At 42.6% G+C, this 20,719-nt stretch overlaps 1 protein-coding gene across 3 annotated transcripts in view; it reads left to right on the top strand.

Annotated features, from left to right (window-relative positions):
• AFF2 (ALF transcription elongation factor 2) overlaps positions 1 to 20,719 on the top strand; it is a 358,249-nt gene that overhangs the window by 18,857 nt on the left and 318,673 nt on the right. The window contains exon 1 of one of the 3 annotated variants that reach the window (XM_085060294.1): positions 7,091 to 7,347. The exons of 1 other annotated variant lie outside the window; for it this stretch is intronic. In XM_085060294.1, coding sequence (XP_084916420.1) covers positions 7,301 to 7,347 — 47 coding nt within the window. In that variant the 5' untranslated portion in view covers positions 7,091 to 7,300. Of the gene's footprint in view, positions 1 to 7,090; positions 7,348 to 20,719 lie in introns of those variants that run through there. One more of the 3 variants, XM_085060295.1, reaches the window with a different exon arrangement.

The following is a 20,719-nucleotide window of genomic DNA, read 5'->3' on the forward strand; positions in this document are numbered from 1 at the left end:
TTCTCTTGTGCAGGATGAAGGCCTTGCCTCCTCCTCCTGATTATTTTAGCAGACCTCTGGTTAGCGCATGGAACGAACCCTCCAGACTCTGCCGTCAGCACTACAATCCTTTCAAAGCTCACCTGGCAGGTTTCCCAGAAAAGCAAGACACGGTCGTTTAAGCTGGTTGCCAGGAAAAAGGCTGAATAATACTCATTCTAGCTATTTGTTTGGGATACTGGTTCTCACTTTATGAAATAAATATGCCAGACATTCATCTCTTGAATGAAAAGAAATTGCTGCAATGGTCTTGCACTGTTCTCAGCAGAACCTTTCCAAGACTGTCAAAGGCCTTTGATGGACCATCTCAAAAGCTCTAATCCTGATGCTTCTTTTGTGTTGAGTACCAGTTTCATCAGGTCCTCCAGAGCTCAGAAGGAGTGCAGATGGGGAGTTCTTTGCTGTTGTCTTCTAAGTGGGCCTGAATATCTTCTTAAGTCAGAACTGGCTTTTGTTTCTTGTAAGAAGCTGGGAAGGTATGAACACCCAAACCCATTGATGATCACGCAGTGCTTTGAGTTTGACAAATGGATGTGTGGACAGATAGCCCAAAGGTGTCTTCTATACCATAACATTTGTCACATCATAGCAAACTAGGATGTAATATGTCTACAGGATCTGTCCATTAGCTGCCAAAGTATTTGGATGACTGGCTGTGTCTGCCCATGGAAAGCTGACACTTCTGTTTTTCTCACAACTGACTCAAGTCTATTGCTTCACCCAATGCACCTGTAAAATGCTCCAAAATTCATGTGAAATTGATCCAATTTGTGAACCAAAAGTTCAGATACCTTCACTGCATATGTATTTGTGAAAACACTAGGATCCTGCAATTAATTTGACCTAATTTATAAATGCTTTTTTTACTAGAAAAGAAACAGTAAGTATTTATCGACTTCCTCTCGGGGGAAAATCTCTTGTTAAGATTTTTATTCTGATCTCTTCACTGCACATATGGACTATTTAATATATGTGGATAGTATTTGCACTTTTCAGTGCTTTGTATTTATCATCAAATTCCCTTGTTTGGTATTGAACATCTAGACAAATACCTAAGCTGTTGCTTGAATTATGTTGGTCCTTCATAGTTAATCTTGAACAACTACAGGATCTGCTCTGAACGTATTTGTTAGAGACACCATGTTCTAATGTTAGTAGAACACAGGAAAGTCTTATTTTCCTACCATAGGGTGACCAGAAAATTGAGGTTGAAAGGAATGAACCTGAGTGATCTTATCAGAATAACAGAAGAAAGGGGGAAAAGAGAAAGGAGAGACCAGCTTTTGTTGTCTGATATTCCACCTCTGTGCTAATGTTATGTGCCATATATTATTCTTTTTGTTTCCTTCATAAAAAGGAAGCTTTGCCTAGTGTTACGTTTCTGTAAAGTGCATTAGAGAATATCATCATAAAAATCACTGAAGACAAGACAGTACTTCAGCAGCTTATATATAGACATCATTGCTGTAAAGTGCTTCTGCCTTTTGAAAGCAACATGGCAGAAAGAAGGAAACTTGATGTAAAAAGCCTTTTTGCCATGCTTTTGCACTTCAATTTTCTGGCTGTGTTTGTGTTTCAAACTTGGTTCGGTAGTTTTGTTTTACACTGTGTGGTACCTTTAGTTCCACTCATAAGGAACATATGGTCATGCAATTGGTTAAAAAGCTACTACAGGGATTGATTGCTTCTGTGTGCCAGGCTAGGAGATGGTGAGGGCCATGCTTAAGCTCTAAGCAGTTGGTTTGGTTAAAGGGAAAGATTGCAACAGATGGTCCTCTTCAGCTACTCCCTATGACCCACCATTCACAATTGGTGGGTAAGCATAAAATAAAATTTTGTTCCTTAAATCTTAGAAGAAGACAGCCAGCTGCTTTATATTCTGCAAAACAAAGCATTGGTCATACACTTCAAAACAAGAAAAAAAGAAATTAAAAGGGTGGGGGATGGATGGCAGAGAAAGATCAAACTGTGATGATTCTAATTAACTAATGAAATGTCTACTTGAAAGTTAAGTTGGTTTTGATTTTTTTTCTCATAAATCTTCTGTACTTTTGACCAGTGGTGCCCTCCAAATTCCTAGTTCTGTGATTCTCCCTTTTGCTTTTCACAGTTGATTTTCATCTGCTTTCCAGTAGCACTTTCTGGTTACTTGTTTCTGAAATTACTTTACTGTAGCTTTTGACTGCAGTCTCTGTCTTGCCTAGTTTTGAAAGTTTAGACTATCCTGACAGTGCTTTAAGAGCTGCCTGGCTAATGTGCAGCGTGACAGTAAGAAATAGGGAACTCATTATTGTTGCCTTTTTTCCTCTTCATTTTTCTGACAGTGGCAAAACATCAAGTAGAGCTGTGCTTTGGCCAGGTATGGTCACACAGTGTCACAGTCCAAACACCACAACACCTCTAGCACGAGTGCTGAGTTATCAAGGTGCATCTTTTGAAAGCATTGTTTGCAGCCTGTGTTAGGGAGGACTCTCTCACCACCTGAATGGCATTCCTAGGGCCTTTGGTGATATGTGGTCAAGAAATGGAGAGGTACCAAAAGAGGGAGGTGAAAATCTGTATGGGCAATTCACATCCAATCATTGTGGGACCTTACAATATCCACTGTGAGCCTTATAGGATAAGAGCATGGGTGTCCTGGTAGGTAGCAGTGGACACATCCTAATGTGAGACATGTGAGAGCTTGCCATTGTGAACTCCCCTGATCGAAAATGCCAAAACACTGTGTTTCTTAAAGGAGTCTGGAGAAACTTCCTGAAGGAAGGATTATTCAGTAGGATGTGAACATGCCCCCCTTCTTACAGTAAGAACACATTATCAATATAGTTCTAGAAGTGATTATTGTTTTAAATTAATCTTGTTTCATAAAATAGGAGTAGCAACTCTAATAAGAATAGTTCTGCACAGTTAAATAAATCACTCAGGCAGCACGGAGTTGATAATTACAATTAAGATGGCAGGAAAATAAAGATTGCCTATACATACACACTTGAAATTGAGCAACAAGAAGCTTTCAGTAACTAAAATCCTTATGTACTTCCAGAGAGGAAATTTAGGCATAGAGGCAGCACAGGATGGGTTCCTACTTAATAATGCACATCTCAATGGAGATTTTTTTGTGATATAGCAGCTTTAGGATACATAGGATTTATGCACTTCTGCCAATGGCCTGTTCTCACAGAGCTGAGCTAAATGTTCTTGTGCCTACCTTCAAACAAATGCTAATGTTAACTTAATTTTCAATGTATTAATGTAATCGGTGTGCTTTATCTAAGGTGTAAGTTTGTTCTCTGTACATGTTTAGTGCAGTATGAATGAGGCACAGAAAGAAAAATCAATCATTGCTTCACAGAGAAATATGAACTCTGTTAGCTTCATTTTTCACACTGTGAAAATGACTTGACCTTCCTTTCCTCAGAAATCCAAATATCTCCAATCTGTATTCATAGCTGGGCACAAATTTTCCATTAACATTTTCTGGATAGAAAACTGTGATTTCATTATTCTTGTTTTGGGGGAAAATAAGGTTTTCTTTGGATCAAATGAAGTGTTCTCAGCAGAAAAGGTTTCCGTGCTGTCTCACAAGGGGTGAAGTTAGTTAACTTTTGCCTCTGTGACAAAAGTCTGTGTCACTAACCCACCATGGCCAGTCTTGTTTCTCCTCCTTCAGGAGCAGGGACAATGGGGCAGCTGGTGGCAGCTGCAGCCTGCCCTTTGGGGCACTAATCAGGCCCTTGCTACTAGTTCACATTTTCCTCATTGCCTTTGAATGCTCCTTTGCATACAGAGTACAAATGTTCTTTTGGTAACAAGATTATCAAGGGATGTAGGTAGGTTTGGAAGAAAAAGGATGAGGCTGGGATGTCCCTTCTCTGCTTCAAATTCTCTTCCCCCCTGTTTGCTGCCGAACCTGATGGAACAGGTGGGAAGTTTGACTGTTTTGGTGCAACCCCAGCAGCTCCAGCAGCTGCACAGCGTTTTCAGCTTGTGAGCGACCTATGCCTCGGGCACTGCAGCCACCAGAGGGGTCTCAGCAGTTGTGCCTTCATCAGAGGGCACTCCGGCAGGACTACTCCTGCTCATCTCACCCTGAATGGGGACAACCGCCCGAGCCACCCATGAGGAGCACCTGGCCGAGCAGGCGACTCTGGGCTTGTCGAGCCGGCCGGGCAGGGCCGGGGCAGGGCCGGGGGATGGCAGCGGGGCAGGGGCAGGGCAGGGCAGTGGGATGGCAGCGGGACCTGGGAGTGACAGCAGGGCCGGGGGATGGCAGCAGGGCCTGGCAATGACGGCAAGACCAGGCAATGGCAGCAAGGCTCCCGCCTGCAGCCCCGTCGGCAAAGCCGGGCCGACCCGTGCTGAGGCAGCATTCCCTTTGCAGCAGGCGGCGGGGCCGGGCCGCAGTGCACAGGGCCAGCAGGCCTTGCTGATCTTATTATCCGCGTTCTGAGCTGTTGCAGGTGGTGGGAACCGCAGTTGTATTTTCCACTATAACTGTAAAAGAGGTCACGCCGAGGGCAGCTGAATTTTCTATTCCTGGCAGTTCGGGTAAATGAACCCGTGGCTGTGTGGAGCCGGAGCTGGGACAGCCTCGTGCTGTCAGGGAGAGTGTCCCTGGGGAGAACGCTGTCCCTCCACGGCCGGGGCAGCAGAGCTGTGTCCAGCACGGGCTCCAGTGCAGCGTGGGCTGGGTGTCCACGTGGTGACACTCAGTTGCATCCTTGGGGGGTTGAAACTGACCAGAAATGCTGTTTGTTTGAAATTGACTGCAAAAACCTGCTTCATTCACAGACTTTGTCAGCTGAGGGCACAGGGTGTTTGGGGAGCTCCAGGTGGCAAACATGTAAATTCTGAGGAGAGGGATTAGCTCTTAGTATTGCACTTCGTGGGGAGCAGGTTTGCTTGGTCATGAAGGATCTCCCTCCCCTTCGCTGGAATGAGTTCTGAGAGCCTTTTCAGGATCTATTTTGTGCATCTTTCGCTAGTTTCTGAAGAACTGGAAAGGGTTTGCATTAAGAAAGTGAAGGTGCTTATACCTGGAAAGTGATTTTTTTCTTTCTGCTGGGTAAGAGCCCTTGGACTGTTGCAGACTGCTTTTGGTGCAGGAGTGAGCAGCTGGCAGCCAAAGACCCTCTGAGAAAACAGGAAACAGAACAGCCATCTCCTGCAAGTCCCAATGCTTTTGGTAAGTTGAGTTTGATGGCTGAAGCTCAAGGTACTGAAAACTGTCAAGATATTGAATGTAAGTGATTAGGTGACAGACTAGGCTTTACTTCTATTAATAGTAATGTTTTTTTAAAAACCTTCTTTGTACCAGTCTGGAGAAACATTTTGAAAATGTGACTCCACCTTCCACGTTGGTCCAAAGTATTGGCCACAAATTATGATTTTGAATGGGGCCTTTAAAACCAACAATGATGCTAAAATAAGAAACAGAGAGGAGAGGGGCCCAATGATGAGATTTTAAAGCTTGAGGCCCAGAGTAGCATGTTTGAGTCTATGGAGAAAACAGAGATGCAAGAAAGGAAATGCTGTGTGCACCTGCCCGCCCTGGCAGGGAGAGGAGCAGTGCTTTGGGGTTTGCTGGGTGTGAGCATGGACCTCTCAGTGGCACAGCCTTGCCTGAGGTCCCTCCCTTTGCAGGTCCACAAGACACAGGATGCAAATGTGAATCTTACAGTGAAGCCCAAGTTAAGATGAAGTCTGTCATGTTTGACTTCTACTGATAACAGTGCTACAGCTTTTCCTCAGCAATATTTTTAACCCAAAAGCACTTATAAAACAGTTGTGTACTCCTTAGGAAGGCAAAAATTGTGGTTTACATTATTTTACATAATCTTAGATTTAGCACTCAATTCTGAGGAAGTCCACAAACATGTTTCTGCTAGAGGGTTCATTAGAACCTTGTCAGTGGTGGCAGAGCTAGCTGCTGTGACCAGCTGTGTGAGTGTCCTGGTGCTGGGACACGGCCCTGGAGAAGGGACCCCACTAAAGTAAGAGTCATTTCAAACTTCACAAAGTCCCCAAGACTTGCTGGCATGCAGGGAAGTTCAGCATGTGACTGGTTCTGTGGAAAACGAGTAAAAATGAAGACGGCTTTGGTCTTGTCTTTGCAATACCAATGTATGCACTTGTTTGCTCAGTGGGTAATGTGCATTTGGAATTTTATAAGCGTACAATGGATGTGAAAAATCATAAGATGTTGGTTACTGTTTAGAAGGCAGTTGGATATGAAAGTGTGAATCTGGATAGAGAATAATTTCATTTAGGGGATGGAGGGAGCAGTGGGCCCCTTTCTCCTTTTGTGTATGGGGCAGCCTGGGACTTGTGCTTGGTTTCTCCACGGGGTTGGTGGGGAGTAGGGTGGGCTCTGCAGGAGGCTCTGGGATGCCCCTGACCTGACTGATGCCCGCAGGTGCCACTGCCCATCACTCTTCGAACAGGTGGGCAGCCAGAAGGGTCATCATCCCAGCAGAGGAGCAGGGGGCTCCCCTGGATCCAGACCTCAGGAGGGCCTTTGTCATCCAGCCCTCCCTGGTTACCCGGGCCTGCCTCTGCTCTGACCCTTCCCTGCCATCCTGCATCTCCCAGTGCAGCTGACCCTGAACTCTGGCAGTGCCATGTCCGCACAGGCAGGTTTGTCCACGCGCAGGAGCTGGCTTTGGCAATGAAATTATAGGTGCCGGGTGGGGGGAATGTGGTGGGATTTTTTGGTTTGTTTGTTTATTTATTTATTTATTTAAAAAAAAAAAAATTCCCCCTAATTCTCTCCCCCACTCCCCCTTCTCTCTCCCCCTCTCCGACCCCAGCCAGGCCTCTCCGGGTCTCTCGCGGGCGCGAAGCCGCGCCGCTCCCCGCTGTTCCTCCTTCCAGCTAAACTTCCCCGCGCTCCCGGCGGGGGCTCGCGGCTCCGCCGGATCCCGGCGGTGCTGCCGCGGCGGCTCCATGCCGCGGCTTCGGGCCGCCCCGGCTCCTCCCCTCGCGGTGTGCGAGGCAGCCTGCCCGCCCGTCTGTGTGTGTGTGCGCCGGGCCGCCGCCGCCGCCGTGCTGCCTCTCCCAGCCGGGCACAGCCGCGCCGCGCTGCTGGCGGCGGCGGCGGCGCTCCGCCACCCCGGGCGGCTCCGCGCGGCCCCGCGGCGGCCGCCGCTCCCCGCGGCGCCGCTGCCCATGCGGGCCGGGCAGCGATAGCCGCGCCGGCTCGGCTCGGCTCTGCGGGGCGGGGAGGGGGCACCACTTCTCTGAGTCTCCCCACCACATCGTTATGGACCTATTCGACTTTTTCAGGGACTGGGACTTAGAGCAGCAGTGGTAGGTTTTTTCGGGTGGCTTTTTTTTTTTTTTCCTTGGTTTTGGTTTCTTCCCCCCCTCCTCCTCCCTGTCTCTCCACCCCTCTCCTTCTTCCAGCTGCCTCCTTCCTACCGTTCCCTGCTCGCTCCCCCGGTGCCGTAGCCTTTGTTGCGGGGCGAAGCACCGGGTGGCAGCGGGCAGCGGGGCCGGCCGGGGCAGCCTCCGCCGGTGCCGGCCGGCTCCAGCCACGCTCCGCGGCCGCGCCGCCGGCCCCGGCTGGGGAGCAGCGCTCGGAGCGCGGCGGCGGGGGGCGAAGTTGGCCCGCGGCGGAGCGCCGAGAGGTGCCGGGTGCCGGCTGCGATCGGCGGCGGCAGCCCCCTCCCGAGCAGGGGCGGCGATGTTCCCCGGGATCGCGGCTTTGCTAATGTTGTGTTTACTGCTGTCACTGACAATGTTCATTTCACGGGGAGAACCGCAACTGTAGTTGTGCTGTGTGGCACAGTTCGGCTGTAGCCCTGATCGGTCTGGGGGCTTCTGTTGCTGGTTTTACTGGTTTCCTATTCTGGTTGAAGCGTTATTGAAGTTAGTTTTGGAAGTGGAAAGATCAGAACCCGTGATATTATAACAGGTCTTTTTTTCCTGCCTGTCTCTGCCTCATTTTTCTTTTCTTTCTTTCCATTTATTTTAAGAGTGGAATTTTAGGTTTATATTGCTCTGCAAATAGGTGCGCACCTTAAAAAGGTCGGTGCATCTCTTTAAGTGCATCGTAAACTTGTTATCAAAGTGAATGTTAAGGAATTTTTGGTGGATGACAAGTAGCTGGGAAAGTTAGAATTTGAGTAGGTATTTAGTCACTTTCCTGGCTGGTTAATGAGATTATGCTTATTCTTTGGCTGGTTTTATTGGTCCTTTCTTTACTTTTCAATTTAGCGAATATAATTCCTTAACTATGCATGGTGAAATTCCGGGGTTGGGTACTGCTTTGTTAAATGCTTTTAGGCTGGACTGCAGTTTGCCAAGGAAGAAAGAGACTAAAATACTGTATTTTGTGATCCTAATCTCTAAATGTCACCCAGATTATATGTGTGTATGCATGTGCATTTGGACCTCGTGTTTTGCAGAGGGTTTACTTTACTTTGTTGATAATATAAAGGTATGTCTAGGAAAAAGGTAATATATCTTGTTAATAACTATCATTTTGCCAAACACGGTCTAACAGCTATACTTGCAAATCCATGGTAATCAGAACCAAATACCTGTCACGTTCCATTTTACAGCAATTGGGAGTAAATCCTTGCGACCATAAATTACACTATATCAATATTAATCTGTAAGCAGGCGTTTTGGATCATGTGCATGTTTTATCAGCTCTGCATAATCCATTGTATTACATCTTTTTAATAATCATGCTGTTGTTATTTAAAAGTAATAATCACAATAAAATTAGTGCTCAATTAAATATTATGCTTCTACCACACTATCTTTACTCTGCTACACTAATTTATTTTGCAGACAACTGATAACCACCGTATTACCACTCAAATAATATTTGCATACAATTTGCCTAATTTATAATGTGGGTAACATCATTAATTTAATAGAAGCTGTTACAACCCAATATGTGGGTGTAGTTCAAATACTAAGCATATTATAGGTATTGAGTTTTAGTGTTTGCTTAATAACTTACTTTCATTTGACTATGGTTTTATGTGGATTTAGAGATGTGCATCAGAAAGAAGGGAACTCTTGTGCCTCGTTTTTTCCATAAAATATGAATGTATTGTCCCTCATTCTAGAAACTCTATTTGCTTTTTTTGTACTGTGAAATGTATTGTTTTTAGGAGAGAGTGAAATGTATTGTTTCACGAGGAGAGAGCATTTTTACTTTGACTGTTTCAAACAGTTTGATATCTGCACAAACTCTCTATGTGGCACAGGCGTTCACACACAATTATTTACTGCAGAGATCAAGTTGCATTTAGCTTTTAATAATCCAATTAGTATATGCAAGTGCACAGATAATATGTGAGTACATAATCTGCATGTATACACGAATGTGACATGTATTTTATTATACATGTAAATATTTTTGTCTCTGACAAGTAGTTGTGTAGCTTACATAGAGTTGAATGTAGCTCATCTGTCTACAAATGTGTATGTATGTAATATGTTATACATACATCATCACTACACACCCAGAAATATGCATGCTCATCCATCAAGATTTATTAATTTTGTCTGTGTATCCAATATGGTGGGGTTGCTTCCTAATATTTGCAAGTAAGTATATAGAACATGATGTGTGAATTGCTGCTTCTTATTTTGAAGCTGCCCTCCTCCTGCCTGTGCGCTGGCCTTTGTAAAACACGTTTCACAAGCATTTATAAGGCAATTAGGGACCCTCTTCTGCATTCCTTGCAAACCCAAAACTTCTGCTAATCTGTGCTGCGATCGCCAAGAAGGCAAGCTCAGGCCTACTCTGTGTGTGGGTGTTTGTATTATCTGTATGCAAAGTACAACAGAAACATCGTTAGCCTGAGAAATATATTAAAAAATATTTATAGCTTGAGCAGAATTTTTTTTTTAATCTGATGAAAAGGTGTAAAGGTAAACTTTCTCTGCCTTGCCTTTATACCAGGAAATGACTGCGCGAAAGTTATAGGTTGATGGGAAAAATACAGTTAATTTCCCCCCACCTCCACTGGAGATACATTTTTGTGTCACTTCTTGAACCGTATTTTGTCAAGAGCTGTGATTGTTACAGCGTGCAGTTGCCACTACACATGTGCTGAAATTCTCACCTGGCCTTCCAGATGATTAGTGGGAGCTTTGTCTTGATACGAACTGCAGAATCAGCCCTTTGCTTTCCCATATTAAGAGAGATCACAGTACTACAAGAATGAGTTGTTTCATTGAACCTTCAAGAATGTGATTAGGAGGGTAGCTGAGAGTTGGTGTGGGGGATTTTGTTAACACTGGGGTAAAATTTGTAAAATAAGGCCATGAATATCCCTGTGGATGTTTTTCCAGACTTGAAAAAACTGAAAAATACCCAAAACAATTTAAATGAATGTAAACTCAGGATGAGATGAAAGGGCCAAAGCTGAAGTCTGCTATGATTCCTGGATGAATAAGAAGTGTTCACCTGGGCTTGCATTTAATATGAGCCATTCTATGAGGGAGAAAGGAAGGGAGATGGATATAATGAAAAGCTTGAATGCCTGTGTGCACCGAGGGGACCACTTGCTGTTAAAAATCAAATTTCATCTTTTAAATCACTTTCCATGCTTGTCTGTGGTAACCAAGTAAATGAAATCTTGCTGTGTCCTGGGACCGTGTGGCTAGATTTGAACCTGCTTACAGAGTAAGGTGGTGTCATTAATCAGTGGCTGGGAAACAACAAAACCCAACAAAGACCCAACCACCCTGGAATGTATACTCCTCGCTAGCACAAACAAAGGCAGAGAAATCCTTGGTTTATGTTATATTTATTATCAAAGGTATTAATATTTTTAAGCCCTCCAATGTTTAGAAGAGTGGAAGCTGAGAAAATATTTAGCGAAAAAATGCATATTGAGGTATGTAACTTAAAACCTGGCAAAGGGAAATAAGGTGAGCAGGTAACAGTGTCTTCTTAGCTGTGTAGTTGTGACGAGGAAGACTTCTCCCTGCAGAGAAACAAGCCTCTTGGGTTTTTTTCTTTTTTATATTATGTATCACAAGTAGCCTAATTACAGCAAAACCAGCAAACTGCCAGTTATACAGGAAGAGGCTTAAACTCACTAAACTGTTATATAAATAGAAAGTTCAAAGGTCTGTTTGTGGCTGACAAAGCTGAGAACAGGCCATCTGTGGGCCAGGTTCCTCTCCTGTGTGAATGCAGAAGCGCACTGCATGCCACAGCAGCGCGCTCTTTCAGCATAGTGCTCAACCTGGAGGGGGTGATCCTGCTCTCCAGACAAAGGTGGACTGTTCCAGTTCCAGCCCTGGCTGCTTCCCCCTCTTCACCCACCTTCCCCCTTCCCTCTTTGCCTTGTGCCCCTGCAGAAGACCTTCTCAGTTAGTGTTCTTTCACCAGGGTCTGTAATAACTCACTAAAAGAAAAGTCTTCTCAACATGGAAACAGTGTTGTGTTTCTGATGGGAATGTGTGAGATAGAGTAGATAGGCTCTTTGGGAGTTAGATTTAATTTTTATTTTAAATTTTTAGGGGGTGATGGTGAGAGCATTAGTGGAGGAGAAAGTCACATTTTGAATGGATTTCTTTAAGGTTTTTCTCCCCCTCCGTTTCTTCTCCCTAAGAAATATTACAGTTGAATTGCAGTTACATTTTGGATTTGTATAACAGACATCCGCGAGTAATTATTTGAGAATGTTTCATTTTCAATTTGCTTTGAAAGTGTAAATGGATAGATTGTGTGGCTGCTGGTGGGTGTGTGAGGGGGATTAGATGCTGTCAAAACAAGCAGCTGAAGAAGACCGAAAATAGTCTTGGGCCAAAACCTGTACTTGAAGTACATCCTGATTTAGTAATTCTTCCCTGGCTGATACTGAACTCCATGGAGTGTAAATCTTAAAAGAATTTGGCTGTTTGCAAACATTAAGCTCACATGTATCCTATGAGGCAAAATTACTATCAGTTTAACAGCATTTGAATTGTTTTCCTAATGATTCATTCAAGAATTTAATGACTTTTAAAATATACAAATTGGGATGGAGAGTAGATACTTCAGATACTGTTCAGCTATTCTGAAGCCAGACAGAACTTCAGAGCATTTAAGCAGTTTGTACATGAATGCCAATTATATTGTTTGGGCTTTTGTTTTTTAGTAAAATATGGTACTGCGATGCAGGTCCTTCAGTACAACAGAATTATTCCATTTGTCTGACAAGAGTACTTCTGTGACCTGGAATTTATTAAATAATTTAAGGGTAAAATGTGACATTCTGTGAAGTAGTAAGTTAAATACACTAAATGGTCTTTGAAAACATGGATGGACACTTCTGGTCTTTTTGTGCTTCTTAGGACTGAGACAGTATACTCCAGCATTGTGGAAGGAGCATTGTGATGCTTTTTGTGTTACAAGGCCTAAATTCTGTTTTTATCTGAGTCAAGAAAAATTCCCAGTGTGGTGAGATGGGATAAAATTTTCACTAAACTTAGAAAAAGCACGTGGGCCTCAATTTTAGCAAGGTCCATAGATAGGTATGTATGTTTAAGCACACAGGTGGTCCCATTAAAACAACTCTGATTTCAAATTAGATTTCACCAAACTGCGTTCTTAATCACTCCCAAAATGCTCAACGTGTTTTAATAATGACTAAACGCCAGCTTTGGATGTATTTGGTAATGAAAGCTTATGTTATTTTTGACTGTATAGTGCACATCCTTTTCCCTGAAATCAACAGCAGCTTTACATGATTTCACAAATAACTGGGCAGCCAGAAAGAATGCAAGTATTAAATCTCATTTAAAAAAGAAAAAATCTGGAGGAATTGTAGAAAACATTTTGTACCTCAAACCCATGAAGTGTTTAGAATAAGCATCTAAACAGACAGACCCTATCCTGTATTTTCCCTGTGCTTTTAGTTTGAGGTAATGGAATTATTTTTGGACTTGAGGGACTTGAAGGATTAATCTCCTGGGTGCTTGTTAAATGTGTATAGTCAGTAAATACCATAAAGGACCCATGTCTTCCTCCAGCTTGGGCCCAAGTCAGTAGCCAGTGCTGGCGATGGAATTGCTCCCAGCTAACTTGAGAGGGTCCTTGATTTGCCCATTATGGCCAGAAGGCAGACTTCTTTAAATGTAGAGCAACTCTCTAATGGCCAGCAGCAGCGAGGCACTCTGCGCATGCCTAATGCTATGCATGTGGAAAAACTCCTCAGAGCCCAATTCTGAACCTGTCCAATTCAAATTTACTGCCTTTCTTTTAGGGAAAGAAAAGAAAAATGGAGAGGAAAGCTTGAATCTTTTCTCTTGATTGCAGTTAACAGAATGGATTTTCTAAAGCCATCAAACATCTATTAACACTGAAAACTGAAAATGTGCCACAGTTCTGGGTTTTGCAATGTTACAAATTCTTTCTTAAGCATTGAAAAAGAAGATAGTAAATCAAGTAAGATGTCAAGTTAGTGTAACCTTCTAGACCACTCATAATATAACATAGTCAGGAAGTCACGACAGTGACTCTAAAAGACAGCTCTTTCATCCTTTTATTGTTACTGAATATTCTGTGTTGATGCTTTGTAACAAAAATATTTGTTTAAATTGTTCTAATAGCTTTGGTCAGAGTTCAGAAGGTACATTACTTCTGACTAATGGACAGCTGTTTGACTGAAGATTCTCACAAAGGGCATATGATGGTAAATCTGCATTTGTGAGGAAATTGTGGGGAATAAGCTGGAGGGCTTGTTTTCAAATATGCTGTACTGGAGTCCAGTCTTGCAGAAACTTTGTAAGAATTATATATTGCTCCTGAATTTCAACAGGACTGCTGTTGAGTGCAATCAGTGTGATGGGTTTACAAGGTTGGGCTCATAGTGCTGAAAAAGTAATGTGGAGCTAGAGAGCTGAGGTAAGGGAGCAACCCAAAACTTCCTGCTGTTAACTTCATAGCTGTTACAAACTGTTTTATCATGAAGAGACTATTTCTCAACTTGTACATGGCAGATCAACACCATAAATTGTTATGACTTTTAAACAAAGGTCTAGTCAGTAGTTTGTTCAGTAAAAGTTTATATTACATTTTAATAACATTTTGTGAATGTGTTCAAACCAAGCCACTGAGAGAAGAAAACTCTTACCTGGGAATTTTTTTTTTTGTGACCTCAGCTGTTGATCTCTGTCTTTTTACTGGAGATTATTGTTGAGTCCTTATTTCATGTGATTTGGGATGGTGAGTTTCAAGGAGAGTTGGTGATGATACCACAACTGGAAGCTGATTTTCCTTGTAGGTGGAGCAGAGGATAGGGAATGCCATTTACTATGTGTGGTGTGTAAGACTTGTTTAGTGAGGAGCTGTAGTCAGCAGTTCAGATTCCTGACTCACATACTGCATGGTGCTACCAGTTATAGTAAGACATGAATAGCCCACTCATAATTATATGTAGTTATAGGGGTGGGGTATTAACAACAAGCAAGAAGAAAACAAGATAGAGCACCAAGTTAAAAATCACTCAGTTGTTCCTTTGACAAGTATTATAATGGCTATTTTTGTATGCTGTGGGTGTACATGGTGTTGTGGAATGAGTAAATTCTGTAGCTCTACATTGCCAGTGCCTGGGGCTCAAACCTGCAGATGACTTACTACTGAGACTAGTGCTTTTTCCATTTGGCACATTACATGGACTGTTGTCAGGATTCAACTGTAGCTCAAAAGTTTTCTTGGACATTCAAGTGTAGGCTCTTTTAATAAGTGATGGTATCTGCATCCTGCAAAGTGATAGGTGCCTGAAAGTGACACTGGGTAAAAGCAGAGCAGTCCTTGTGGGCTTGTGATCTGTGCTGAGAGGGTGGCTTCATAATGGAATGCCTTTTGTTGAAAATATTTTCATGTCTGAGGGTAACAGTACATTATGTAAGTCTACTTGTTCTTTTTTTTGTCCTTTATTACTGGTTTAGGTCAAGATTTCTCTTGTAAGGAGAAAAGCATACAACTGTCAGTAGAGAAAGCAAATGCAAAGCTTTAAACATAAACGGTCATTAAGGTTTCCAGTTCCCATTTATTTCAGTCTCATGTCATGAGGGAAACTAAGATTCTGCAGTAATACAGTTTTCAGGTGAGTCTGTTTCTGTTTGGTGTCAGTAGCCACGTTTGTGTTTGAGAATGTCTTGGAACAATATATGTCTGTCAGTTATGGACCTCTTTGCAGAGATGCTAGTGTATGAGGTGTTTTCAGAAGGTTGCACACACTTCAGGTCCCTGTCCTGAACCCTCAGGTGAGACCCCTGCAGCCTGGGGGGCAGCCAGTTCATGTATGAAAACTTTGGGCTGCTCTTTTGGATGTGGGGGTGATTTTTCTTCCAGTTTCTTTCCTGTAGAACAATGGAGTGACATTCTTCCTGGTGTTCCCTATGAAGAATAATGATGAGGAATTATCTTCTCTGTCTACAAGTGTTTAAAAACTCATTAGTTAGGGTCCCTGAAAGAGTTCCAATACAAGTCAGTGGGTGTGGTGAAGCCAATTGTAATGGGAAGCGGACTGAGCCCTGGGGCTGGTGGTCAGCAGGGAGGCAGAGCTGTAAAGAATACTGTGCATATGCTATAGTAAGCATTTTCATAGATCTCCTCTGTGGGAGAGGACAATGGCTTTGGAGCTCATATTTACTCAAAAAAGCAGCCCTTTGATTTTCATGGCTTTCTGCTTGGTTACACATTGGAGAGCCCATTTGTCTTCACCAAGCCTTTGAAGAGGGGTAGGTGAAGGGATTGAGGCATTGGCCAATGGCTGAGGGCAGTGGTTGCTTGGAGAAGGAGCTAAGTTGCATTGCTTTTTTGGTAATACTTGAAAGCTGTTGGCATTTTTAAGTTTGTGAAATCAAGGTGAATATATATTTAGGAATAGAACATGGATTCTCTCACCCATGCTCACTAGCTGCTTTACTGTCTTTAGAAAGTCACTTGGTGTCTGTCAAAGTGAGGCAATGGTATTTACTTCTGTGGTAATTTGCTTTGGTTTTGTTTTTTTTTTTTGTTCAGGTGGAAAGCATGAGAGAGAAGGGCCAGCTGTGTGGGTATCTTTATCTGGTCTTTCTGCTCCCTTTTTCATCTTCCTGGGTGTTGGCTGAGAACTGCTTTGACATTTTCTCTACTCTGAACTTCACTCTAGCTATAAAGTCCTTCCCTAGCTTACTTGTACAGTGTTGCCTACAAGAAGAGTAAATGGCGCTGATTGTCTGTGACATTGCTGATGCACAGAGATCCTTGTGTTGGATGCAACATTTGTGCTGATGACATCAGACACATGTTTAGAAAAATGGACTGATATCGCTAGCCACAGACCCTTCAACATCCAGTATTGATTTATATCTCTGCTTTACCTCCTTTTGTAAAGTGAGAAGTATAACATCTCTCAATTTTAGTGGTAGAGGGAGGCATTTTTTCAAAGTCATTGTCTTTACCCCTTCTTAAAACAGTGGGGAATGGGAAGAGAGAGGTGAGTTGCAGAAGAACTTGTCGTTGGTCAGCAATGCAGCTGAGTTCCACTTCACTGCTTGCTAACTCTGATGGGTATATTTTCCTATTCTGTGGGGGTGTGATGAGGTTAAGTCCCTTAATGTATATGAATGTTTAAGGTGATAGAGGAAGACAGACCTAGGCAGATATATTAGTAGGGGAAAGGCAAGCCCGTAAAGAGAAATGGTAGGATTTGGGCAGAGCATATCTGCAAGAGAAGGTAATCAAAGCAGAGAAACTGTTCTGAAGGATGGAATTTATTTCCAGTGTGTATACTTCATGTAATTTGCCCAGCTAGTATAGCTGGACAGAGAAGGCCATGGACCTTTTGGAGACAGAACCATCTTGTTACTCCAGAAGACTTGTCGTTTACCAGATCTTATAGCAAAGCTTTGTATATGCAGCTGTAGCTTAAGTAAACGTCATATCTTGGATGGTTCACTGAATAGTACATCCACAGTTTTTCAGAAGCATTGTTGCTCTTTGAGCCAGCTGCCTTTGTGTCTAGCAGATTGCTGCTGCTTTGTCGGTTAACCCTAAGCATGAGTTTTCTTCACATATGTTATTAGATTGAGCATATTTTCTATTTATACCACTTGGGGTTGCAAATTACTGTGTTGTGTTCAGCAAGCACAAGGAAGAGTACATCCTTGTGATTGGAAAAAAAAGAATGTGGGGCAAATTTTTTTTCCAAGGTCCTTTCTTTCAATGTTCAAGGAAAAATAGGCAGCAAAACCAATTAATAGTCTTTATTTTTATGTCCCTGTAAAATAGGAGGTATTTTCATATACGTGTCTTAATGCACTCTGTTGGTGGAATTTGGTTGTGAAATTAACAATGTGCCTTTGAAGAAGGGAATGAATTTTGATGAAGTCCTGTGTACCATTTTTAGGCAATTAGGGAGATGATTAGTGTCATACATACTTGGAAGTATTGTCTTTGTGGCTTTGATAGTTGTCTGTGGGCCAGTAAATTTGCACTAGAGGACTGAGCTGGAGGCCACTGCAGCTGGTTGAAGTTTTTTCATTGATTTAGTAAACTCTTAACCATAGCCACAGTTTCCCTTTCTTTCTCACTCCATTTTGGGAACAGATGACCTTTACCTACTCTGTGGTAGGGCTCTAGAAATATTATGCAATCTGTTGCAATGTTTTTGTTACTGCTTAGTCTTTCCATCTCTCTTTAAAGAGCCCTTGCCCAAACTGACTGTTTGTTGGTGTGCCCATGGAGGGATCATAGATAAGGGAATATAATTAAAGAGAGTTTTGATATTTGTATAGGGAAACACCTGTGCTCTCATTCAGGATCATAAGCTCCATCAGCAGGACACTGAGCATGTTTAGATCATAGACCATGACTAGGTGTTATCCTCATCAGAATAATAAATAATACACTTCCCTGTCACTTCACTCTGCTGTTTCTTCCCCATTACCCAAGACAAGCTGTTGTGTGAGAATTTTGCCTGGTTGTAGACTGCTCATGAATCTTGCAGTACATGACATGCAGACATCTAACAAACATGACTAGAAACTGCATAAAATACACAGACATAACACAGAAGTCATATGTTTGAAAACACATTAGAGCTCCACAAATAACCTGATATCTAGGGGGCTTTTTTCCTCCCCTATATCTATAACCAAAAATACTCTGCTAGCTGCATTTCAACCAGATCAGGGTTATTTTAAATTTTGTAATGATTCTAGCTTGTGTAAACTCACACAATCTGCCTGCAAATTCAACTTCAATGATAAAAGGTCTCATCAAAAAATTGAGGCAGGCTAGAATGTTTGGTTAAGATTTAATATCTTTCTAACTAATTATAATGCAGTGTCAATATATACTCTGATATTTGTGGAAAGAAAAGGAACATAAAAGATACAGTTCCATTGTATTGGGTCTTTTGTAAACAATTAACGGTTAGGTGGATGTCTGAAGCAAGGGTGAGAGAATTGATAAACCTATTCTAAAGGGCTTGAGAAGTTGAAGTGAATTCTAAATGTAGATTAGGAACAAATGATGACAGCCAAGCCAGCATTACCTCAGTTGATTAATTTATAAGAATACTGGTCAATGATTTTAACCAACAGCTATGCATAGTAGAATCCTAATGGGATCTGTCTGTTAAGATTACATAAAGTAGAGCATTTGATTTATTTCATAGCTTTCCAACGCTCCACTTTAACTTCATACAAATAATGCATTAGTCACACTGGATAAGATGGCGTATTGAATAAAGTTGTGATTTTGTCTGCTTTTTATAATCTGATTTTATAAAGGATTAAATCTGTTTTAGTAGTTTATTCATATCATAAAAGAGATTGTCGGTTGAATGAAATCTTTACATCTGCCACTTTCTATCTCATTAGAAAAGACAGTAACATAAAGTTCCTCGTTTCCTCCCAGTCTGTTTTATCCCCTGGTGAGTCTGAGTGTGTATATCTTCTGTACATGTTTGTATATTATAATGTCAGTGTGTTCTCAAAGTTGTGGTTAAGAATGCGTCACAGCTTTGGAGGGATAATACCAAGAGCTATAAATGTTCTGGCCAAGAACATAGCCAGCCAGGATGGGGAAGTAGACAAAGGGTGACTGTCAAAAATGTGAAAGTGATGGCTTGCAACAGTGTGGCCACATGTGTGTGTGTAGCAAAATTCAGCAGGTAGTGGAGTACACAGAGCCCGGCAGTGTGGGTGTGCCTGCGTCAGTGGGCACCGAGTGCACACTTAATGATAAGGGGGTGTTGACTTAGGGCTGATTTAAAAGGATGTGAAGGCTGGGCATTCCTCTGGACTTAAACGTGCATTGTCACTTGTGATCAATTGTCATTAATCTGTCACGCTTCCCCTGGTTTTAAAAACACTCTTCTAGTTCAGATGCACGGTTGTTGATTTTATTAAGTTAGCATTTAATGGAAAGTTACGAATCTAGGCATTTTTTTATCCATTGTTGCTGGGGTGTTGGCTTATTGTTTGTGTATTTTATTCCTTTTGTGTAAAAGTGTGTCACTGGCAGGATGCTACTGTTACAACTAGTGGTTGTTTCCATGTAGACTTTCAAAAAGTAGCATCAGTAGTCGATCTTTTCGTAGCTGTTTTTTTATTTGTATTTAAGGATCTTGCCATTTTTATTTAATCCTATTAAGTGTTTAGGGCCAGACTTGGTTTTCTGAGCATGAGGTTGCCTTGGATTCTGATGTTGAACAGAAGGTACTGTCCTGCTCTTTCAGTTGCCTTTTTACTCAAGGCAGATTCTAAGGATCTCAGTTCCCCCTTCCAAGGACTTGCTGAAGACAAAACTTCTTCATTCACATTTTCATTGGTTGATACACATTTTAGTTTTACTTGCTCTGGCATTTAAATCTTGGCTTTTTTGCCCAGAGACTTCAATTTGGTAGGAGTGTTTTGATATAAAACCTGTGGTCAGGTTCCTCTCTAGGTCAGGGATCCTCCTGCAAGCTTTGGTTGCAGAGGCAGTGGGAGTGCTGGGGTGGGCAGGGGACTCCTGCTGGGATCTGCCCTTGCAGAAGAAGGAGTTAATACAGAACCATACCCATTTGACTCCCTGGACTGGATCTGTCTCTCACTCCAGCAAGGTTCTTGAACAAGACTTCAGGAATCACATATTGTTCATGCTTTGTTTTAGGAGAAATGACAGCTGGGCTTAGCTCTGTTCCAGACTGGCCCTTGTCTCTGCAGCAGTGCTGTGCTCACTGCTGAGCCCTGCAGTCGTGGCTGAGTCATTTTGGGCTTAAATCATGTTCATTACTGAAACTGAGGGAAAAAAAACCCTTTACTTCTCACGAAAGTGATTTTGGTCGTGATACATTCCCATGATGCAGAATGGTTCTCTAAAGGGCAGTAATGTTTGCTGGGGTGGAGAGTTTCTGGGGCCAGATCTGGGGAATGTGCATGGGTTGGTTTGCTGAGGGCAAGATAGGGGACACTACCCAAATGGAAACTTTCTCAGATAAATTTAAATATTGTCTGCTGCAGGTTTACCTACATATATAGAGCAGCTCTAGTGTCTCTGACCTTGCATTCAAACTGGATAGTCATCAGAAGCAGACACAGCTCCAGCAGCACTGGGGGAAGTGGACCTTGCAGGGAGCCTTCCCCACACACCCTCTTTCACATCAAACCTGGACTGCTGGAGGTGTCACCCTGGAGCTGGACATGGCTGGAGTCCACATCCACTCTGCTATCAGAGAATGTC

The sequence above is a fragment of the Lichenostomus cassidix genome, chromosome 4A (assembly GCF_008360975.1).
Source record: "Lichenostomus cassidix isolate B80296 chromosome 4A, HeHo_3.0, whole genome shotgun sequence".
In the NCBI taxonomy this organism is placed as follows: domain Eukaryota; kingdom Metazoa; phylum Chordata; class Aves; order Passeriformes; family Meliphagidae; genus Lichenostomus; species Lichenostomus cassidix.